Raw genomic sequence first — 8,900 nt, 5'->3', positions numbered from 1 at the left:
CGTGGGGGGAGGGGCACCATCGCGATTTTTTCCAGTTCGCTCGCAGATTTTTTCCAGTTCTCTCGGTGGGAGTGTTGCGAATGCAACGTTTGTATATATAGTCTACAATTCCCGATTAGTATTGAAGAAGCGAAGCGCAAGCATCTAATCGCAAATCAAGGTCGAATTACGAATGTAGTGTAGTCGTGATACGCAGGGCGAGAGAGTTGCGCCGAGAAACCGGCGGCAATCGGCAGTCGCTACAACGAACTCATTCGCGTCGGATCAACCGGTTCGTTCGAGATTGTCCTCCACAAAACAACACGCGGTCTGAGGTGCTTGTTTCATCCGCAATCTATTTCCACTTTGATTGGCGGGTTTCGAGCAACCATGATCGGGTAAGCCACTGTGTTTGGTGACGGAATCCGCAGACTTTTCGGGTGGTTAGGTGAAATCCTGGCGGGAGAAAGTCTACCACGGAGCAATGAACTCTTGTCTGATATGTCACTGACATATTCTGCCGTTAACTGCCATTATTCACACAATCTGGTAAGTTTGCTTCACACGAATTCAAAATAAATTTAAAATAGCAATGTTCAGCGCACGAGCTCATTTTTAACGCTAGGTTTACGGAACGCGTTCCAATATATTTAATCTACGATTATTGAGATTATAAAGGTGCAAAGATGAATATATAGTCCTCCGTAAATCTAGTATTAAACAACAAAATGACATATTTCTCGTCCGTGTTGAACAGTTACGTACGTATTCATAGGCAGTTGGTAGTAGATAGAGGCCAGGATAGAAATTTCGTTTATTTTCAGAAAGTTTAAGAAACGCGTTTTTCTTGAGCAGTTAACTGTGTTTGACGAGTATACACGTCATGAAGAAATGGCAATATTTTGTGTCATGACGAGTATACTCGTCAAAACAGCTATAATTCAAACAGCGGTTAATTTTTGCGACGCAACTTAGGTACACATTTTTCAAAGTGGTCGCAACAGCTAACTGGTTAAGCAGAGATGTGTTGTGAGCATTACAAGTTCCTCGAGAAATGACAACAAAAGGCTGCTACCTGTTTGAATCCACAATCACGTGACCAGAATACGGAATTAGTACAACCAGAGACAGGGAAGTGGTTGTAGAATAATATAAAAATAAAATGTATGTCATATTCGCATCAAAATTAATTTAAATTGTGGTCGTAACTATTAAATGAAATAATATGTCTTATTGTATATTATATTCTGGCGTACCGTACATTTTATTCGTATATTTCAACGTATTTAAATGAACAAACATGGTTGTTGCTGCAATTAAATTATGCGACGACAGTGTCGCTACTTTTTCTCACCATAAACTTCGAACAGTGATCGTCTAGTTTTTATTGTAATACCGGTAAAAAAATAATCGTTCGACTTCGTAAGCAGCCGGTGCAAGACACAACAGTGTATCTGTGTGTGCGTTTTTTTTTTTATTAAATTGAATATCAAAGACTAGGTCGATGAAGATACAAAAAATTGCTGTTCCGGAAATCGTTTGGAAGATACATCGTTTGTTTATATATATATATATATATATACTACTGTGGAAAGGATTTCGAGGCCAATTAACCCTTTGCACTCGAAGCTGTTATAACTCCAAAACAAAACATTTCTTCCGACCTAGAATATATTTACCTTCTATATATTTTTCTTTTCATGTTATACATACATACGAAAATGGTACAATCTACTAGTACAATACTGAAATGTTTAGTAATTTATTAAATACAAACAAATTTAATATTGTAAAAAATATTTTGAATAAAGATACAACAATTTTTAGCGGCGCCTTACAGTCGCCATTCGAGTGCTAAGGGTTAATTAAGTTCTTTGCACGGATCGTAAAATTAAGATTTATAATGATCACACTGATGCATAAATATGTACCAGCGTTACCGCGACGGAATCGTTCCTAGATAAAAGTAACCATTCGAACCGTTACAAACAGAAATTAGTAAGCAAATTTATTGGTAATAAGCAGTATACTTCAAACAACAATTTTTTTTACATTCTCAACTACCGACATGCATAGAGTAACATGTAGCACGAATTGAGGGGAAAAAGTTACACTCTCTCTGCCAATACCGGGTTAGTCACGTGACGTTGTGCATCATGCGGCAGCGTGGGGGGATCAGAGTGAAGGAGGGGGAAATTAGAGTGGGGGAGCAGGTCTTGATCTGGCGACTATGTCCAGTGTCACCAGACGAGGGGAGGGAGCACGAATTGAGGGGAACATTTACCCTCTCTCTGCCAATACCGGGTTAGTCACGTGACGTTGTGCGTCATGCACGACAGAGACGGAACGCGTCACGTGACCGGGCCGCAGCAGCGTGGGGAATCAGAGTGAAGGAGGGGGAACTTAGAGTGGGGGAGCAGGTCTTGATCTGGCGACTATGTCCAGTGTCACCAGAGGAGGGGAGGGAGCACGAATCGAGGGGAAAAGTTACCCTCCCTCTGGGTTATCCTCTTTATGGAATTCTGAATTGCCTGTGAGAAACAGAGCAACATAAACAAACCACGTCTACGTTGTTGCGGTCCGGTGTTTATCTCGGAGTTTATCTCACCGGATGCAAGGGCGAAACTGGATTGTTACGATCGGAGCTAGTGCACGATAGTTGTCTTGCAATAGCCAAGAGTCAGTTTTCTGAATTTCTGTGGCTCGCTTGACATAATTTCCGTTTCCGTACAATCGAGATGACGTTGTCTATTGTTCGAAAATGATTGTTAACCCATTTGCATCATTAGCATATAAATACGCTGAATTTATTTTTTCTTATAATGCTGAGATATGAAATTCTTTTACTTGTAGTCGTTTTTGTACTTTTATAATTTTTAAAAAGTTTCGTGACAAAGGCCTCCTTTTCATATTTCCTTACGATGCAAATGGGTTAATAGGCTGTCATCCTACGATAATATTTCTTCGTTCGAATTTCACGGATAATTTGAAATTCGATTCGCAGAAATTGCCGGTAACGTACGCCGAGTACTATGCAACAGGCTTTTTTTTCAGCCGTTTATCTCGAACGACCAATGGATCAACTGACAACCGAAACGACTGAGGCTGATTAGCTAGCTATCGAGAAACGAAAACACAAAGAAACGAGATGGAGGCGCGCAATCACAATCACAACGGTGCGACCGGCGACGTGACCGTTAGTATGACGGAGGAGGAATGCAGAATCGACTTGAAAGACGATCAGAGTTTTCTCAATCCTGAAACGCGAACGTTCACCAACATGCACGTCCAGTTCGACGATCTCACGTACGAGGTTTGTCGGAAGAAAGGCAAGTCGTTTGCGCATGTAAGGAAAGTACTTACGGTTTACGGTACACGTTGTTGGGCAACAAGTGGGGAACAATTTAGCGGAAGATTCTCGCCCGATTTTCTTTTTTCTTTTACCGTACAATTCTCACAGAATTTTTTCACGGGAAATACATGATCCTCGATTCTTAGAAATTCCACATTAAAATATAAGTTGAGTCTTTTTCAGAATAATAACACTTCTTGGAGTGTAGAATAAAATGCATGTTAAACTGTGTTGTTAATGCTCGTGCAAAGCATATGCCGATTATTTTGTGTCGTTAACTTATTCGTATTTTTCATTCATCCGGCTTTGTTAGTCGCTCACGATTAAAGTATCAACTTGTATTAATGGTATATTTACCATTGACCGGTTGCAGTAGAAAATCACATTGATTAAAGCTCAGGCTGAGGTCAAAGTCTAAGTCTTATCCAATGCACCTTGGACACAGTATCTAGGTTTCGCGTAATATTAATATTGATACTGCATAGCCCATTAAAAAGATACAAGGCCTCTAGACAAAAGGCAAGGCTCAAGGAAATAATTCTAGAAGTTGCAAAAAAATTGTACGGGCCTATTAAAGAATATTAAAAAATTATTTGAGAAAAGTTCCCCAGAATATTTTCGCTACGGTTATTTTTTAATTGCGTCACACAATTCATTACAATTCATTGTGCCACGCGCAAGAAAATGATTAATGCCTGCGGTAAACCGTTAATGACGTTGAACGGTTTGTCATATTCGGTTATTAATTGCGGCACTTCGACGACGCATTCGAATGTTCAATAGAAGCTTAGTGAAGATGATTGTGCATATTTTTAATCGTTAGATTACGAGTCTTGCGCATATTCAAATGATCTGCATCGATTGCAGAAAACGAGAACCGAGTAGAATATTCTTTCGTCCTCTAATGATTTTAATCGATTGTATAGAATCTATCGACATTCTTGAATTCCTTCAATTCACCGGCCATTTCAAATTTGACCTATTCAATTTTTTGATAAACGCCTAAAATCCACAGTCTATTAATCACATTTAACGGTGATACAATAATCGTCTGCTTTCAACTGTTATGCACGTTTGACGCAACCGATTAGATTTTCAGCTGCATCTATTTTGCAGTTGCAATCATTTTTCCCCGAAAATGTAAGTAACAATAGAAAAGATTTACGAATTCAGTGCACACAAAGAACTACAGAATTGATTGTTAAATCGTATGCAAAAAAAGTGCGAAAAATAGTGAACTTGGTTTAGAATTTGGTTTTTTTTTTGTATTTTTATATGACGCGTGTGTGCATGCCCTTGTGTATTTGATCGTGAGCATGCTAAGCAACACATATAAGAAAGGTAATAATTGCAGCAAAAAAATTATTTTTTTCTAGGCAAAAAAAGAATTTTGGAGAACGTCAACGGATGTTTTCGCCCGGGACGACTCACTGCAATCATGGGGCCGTCCGGCGCTGGGAAAACGACATTACTTCGCATAATTTCTACCCTGAAGTCGGCCAACGTGAAAGGCTCTATCACCGTGAACGATCGGGAATGGAACGCTGATACTTTTCGCAAGCAAACTTGTTTCTTGCCGCAAGAATTCGCGTTGCTGCCGTTGCTTACCGCGCGGGAGACTCTCTACATTGCTGCACGATTGAAAGTCCAAGGGATCCGTGACCGACGAGCTTTCAATTTAATCGTAAGCTCAAGACGGATTAATAAAAGTCCGCGAGGTCGTGGTTAATGCTGCCGAATATTGCATACGGAACGAGGACTGAGCATTTTTAATTTTTGAATTTTGAAAAAGTTGAAGCGGAAGATCGCCTGCTGAAATACTTGTTAATTCTTTATATATGATATAATTACTTTACTTATAATTTTTTTAATGATCGGCTTCGAGATCATTCCTTGTCAGTCTTTATTGTTCCAGCGTTTAATCGAACGCAGCGTGCCTGTTTTATTGAATACGTTTAACTATAAATACCTCCTTCGTTAGAAAAGATCATCTATCATAGTATGTCTTGTGATTTTAAATGATGATGTTTCAATGCAATACCGGTAAGAGCAATAAACATGACGTAAATATATGTATGTTTAAACAGGTCGAGGAAATAGCAGACAATCTGAATTTGCCGAGCTGTTTGGACACAATGGTGGAGAACTTGAGCGGCGGAGAGAAGAAACGGCTGTCGATAGGCATAGAAATGGTGACGAGACCATCGCTGTTGCTGCTTGACGAACCAACCAGCGGCCTTGACAGCACCTCGTCGTGGCAGGTCTTTTACAGTAATTAATGGAAATTTGCACAGCTAAACAACGGACGTGTATACAAATCCATAATTTTACACTCTAACCAGAAAGCCAGTAGAATTTTGTTTCTGTGTATGCATTTGTATCGAAAATTTGCAAAACGCAAAGAAACGCCTGTAACGTCTGGAGGAAATCTGACAACAGATAGAAGATGTTTTGCATTTATCCTGCTGTTCACGAAGCAGCTCACGATTATGGAAATTTGCACGAAGATCCGCAGTCTAGTGACTAGTGTGTGGAGTATCATGTGGAGCCGGTTTTAATAAAATCACATTTTGTCCAGGTGATCAGTCTGCTGCATAGAATGGCAAGGCTCGGCTGCACGGTTGCTTGCACCATTCACCAACCCAGCAGTCGGATGATATCAAAGTTCGACGACCTGTTGGTCCTTCACGCGGGAAAATCGTTCTACTGTGGTGCCTGGGACAATGTTCTAGCTACCTTCCACGCGGCGGAATATGTATGCCCGCAATTTTATAACATAGCCGAATTTGGTAATTCACTCAAGTCGCAATATATTCGAATTCAACAACTCCTCACACTGATAGTTTACTGCGTAAACAGTTTTAGAGGTCGTAACCGCCGAAAGGGGCGGTGACTTGGACCACCTGTACGAAATAAGTCGCAACAACTATCAGAAATCCAGAACATCGTTCCGGCGTCCTGCAATGAGTACTTGAAAGCAATTTGAATTATTAAAAGGGGTCTCATGTACCTAGGTGGGTCAGACCAATCGATTTTACCAAATATTTGGAATGCTTGTAACAATTAATTTTTAAGTGACTTAGGTATGTGAGACCTTTCGAGCATTGTAACTGTTACTCATCGCGATTCGCGCTTCAGTTTCAGATGCAACCGATGCACCGAAAATCGAAAGTAGTGCGACCAAATTAAAGTCGCCTATGTGGTTAGAGTTGAAGGTGCTGTTAATGAGAGGAATGATCTGTAACAAACGGGACAATGTTAGTACGGTTACATCCAATGCGCTAATTAATTGTACACTTAAGCAACGTTAACCATATTATAAAGCTATTTCGACATTGAAGCAACATGGAGCAACTTTTTGTTGCCTCTTGTTACCTTCTTCCTCTTTTACCGAATGGAAGAAGAAGAAGAAGAAGGCAACAAGAGGCGACAAAAAGTTGCTCGATGTTGCTTCATTGTGAACACAGCTTTATATATATATTTTTTAATTTTGCTATGTTGCCTTTTAACTTTTAGACACTGACTAAGCTCAGGTTCGTCGCTCACGTGGTAGTAGCTTTTTTGCTAGGCGCCGTGTTTTACGATACCGGTAACGACGCTGCTAGAGTAAATAGCAACATTGCTTGTACATTTTTCATTCTGCTGTTTTTATATTTTTCGAGCTCCATGCCGGCTGTGCTAATGTGTAAGTTAGAAATTAGCCCATTCATTAGAAGATGTTTTACTCTCTTCCCAGTAGTTATTGTACATTTTGTTTGCAGTTCCTATAGAGGCTATGGTGTTCTTGCGAGAGTATCTGAACAATTGGTACCGTTTGAGGTCATACTATGTAGCAAAGATTGTGTCGGATTTGCCGTTGCAAGTAAGCCAATGCTAATAAGAAGCGATTACACTAATTTTTCATGTCAACAGTTACAGTACAGTCATTATTATTATTTATTTGTGTACAGTTACTCTGTCCTTCCGTGTTCATCTTCATAACATACTACATGACTGGTCAACTCATGGAATGCAACAGGCTCTTCCGCATATGGTTGATCTGCATCCTGACAACGATCTTGGGACAATCGTCGGGCATGCTCGTCGGCGTTGCGTTCCATCAGCAAGTAATGAATTTATTCGAGTTTTACGGGAACTTTGACTTTGGCGATTAATTGCATGATAGTTACATTGTGTTTTAATATGCTGATGTCAGTAAAAAATATCTCTCCACGGTCGCATACAAATCAATTGGTCAAGGCAATTCGAATCGCAGTGACCTACGTTATTTTAATTATAGAAATAATAGAACCTCGCCTGCTAATACGGTACGCTAATATTTTTTAATTTTTTTTGTCAGTTGGGAGTATTTTTGATTCCTGCCGTCAACATGCCAATAATTCTCTTCGCCGGTTTTTTCCTGAAATTCAGCGAGGTGGCGAGCTATCTTCAACCATTATGCACCATCAGTTTCTTCAGGTACGATGATTGCACTCTATACTAATTTTTATATATGTTTTTTTCATTATTTCTTACATATTTTTTGTTTATTTTTTATTTGTTTTCTGTTTCTTTTTTATTTTTTTCTTATTAACTTTTTATGTTTTGTAGGAGTGTTATTTTTGCTATTAACACTGTAGCATTTTCTTATTTTTTTACATTTTTCCAAAATTTTTCATTTTGGATAACTAAGTTTTCGTAAAAAATAACATCAAAATATTCGAATCTAGTGACATTAGATGATACGTGATTTGTAACTTTAGATTTCACTTATTCCGTTCTTGTAGGCGTTAAAGTATTTTTCTAAATAAAAAGCATTTGATTATATTTAATTAGCGTCGTTATTTCTACACATCATAGTTCGGTTAATATTTAGGGTTAGCCACAAATATTTGGCATAGTCTAGCTCTCAAGTATTTGATATAGTCTGTGATTCGAAAAGAGAATTTTTGGAGTGCTTTCGGTTTAGGTAGAATGCATAAGAATCATGCGTCGTACTTGCAGGTATGCGTTCGAAGGTATTCTACAAGCACTTTACGATGGGGATAGGCAAAGGCTACCATGCTCGAAAGTCTATTGTCCACTACGTCTTCCGGACAGAATCCTGGAGGCGATGGACATGCCAACAGTGTCTTTTCTCACGGCTATACTTGCTCTGTGCAGTTGGGTAGTATGTCTGCAGGTTGCTACTTATCTAGTTCTGAAGTGGAAAGCGCACGTGGCTAAGAGATAAGACGCTGATAAATATCAACAAATAAGTATTATTTCACCGAAAGATTCTCTAACATCGCGGAATAATTATTACGTCGAAAAACTTCATAACGATTCCTCGATTTTAACTTAAATTATTTGAACAGTAATTGAAGCCGATGCCAGAAGTTAGTATGCATTTAAAACATTTTCATTCGATGGGTGCCAAAAAGAATGGGTGCTTACATATATTTTGTTAGATTATATTTAATTAGACTATACTATATAGAAGATTAAATCTAATAAAAATGTATTTTTTATATTTGAACGTATATGCGATTGTACACGACATTAAATGTAGGTATATATATATATATATAATCATAGTCACATGTACATA

The 8,900-nt window shown here is 38.8% G+C and overlaps 1 protein-coding gene across 3 annotated transcripts; it reads left to right on the top strand.

The window, feature by feature from the left end:
- Positions 1-52: 52 nt before the first annotated feature.
- LOC143357053 (ATP-binding cassette sub-family G member 4) lies at positions 53-8,832 on the top strand. Of its 3 annotated transcripts, XM_076793234.1 has the most exons (12): positions 53-528; positions 3,034-3,308; positions 4,708-5,015; positions 5,419-5,592; positions 5,910-6,120; positions 6,191-6,298; positions 6,470-6,588; positions 6,848-7,016; positions 7,093-7,193; positions 7,282-7,437; positions 7,671-7,789; positions 8,315-8,832. In XM_076793234.1, exons 2-12 carry the CDS (start codon positions 3,128-3,130, stop codon positions 8,541-8,543), a joined length of 1,875 nt encoding a protein of 624 aa, XP_076649349.1. In that variant the 5' UTR covers positions 53-528; positions 3,034-3,127; the 3' UTR covers positions 8,544-8,832. The 3 variants fall into 3 exon arrangements, with proteins under 3 accessions (XP_076649349.1, XP_076649351.1, XP_076649350.1); XM_076793236.1 differs by lacking the exon at positions 53-528 and having other exon boundaries at positions 3,165-3,292; XM_076793235.1 differs by lacking the exons at positions 53-528; positions 3,034-3,308 and adding an exon at positions 4,000-4,471.
- The last annotated feature ends 68 nt before the right edge of the window (positions 8,833-8,900 follow it).

Source organism: Halictus rubicundus, chromosome 9, assembly GCF_050948215.1.
Source record: "Halictus rubicundus isolate RS-2024b chromosome 9, iyHalRubi1_principal, whole genome shotgun sequence".
Lineage (NCBI taxonomy): Eukaryota > Metazoa > Arthropoda > Insecta > Hymenoptera > Halictidae > Halictus > Halictus rubicundus.
The sequence above is the reverse complement of the archived record's forward strand: the minus strand, read 5'-3'. Positions and strand labels throughout refer to the sequence as shown.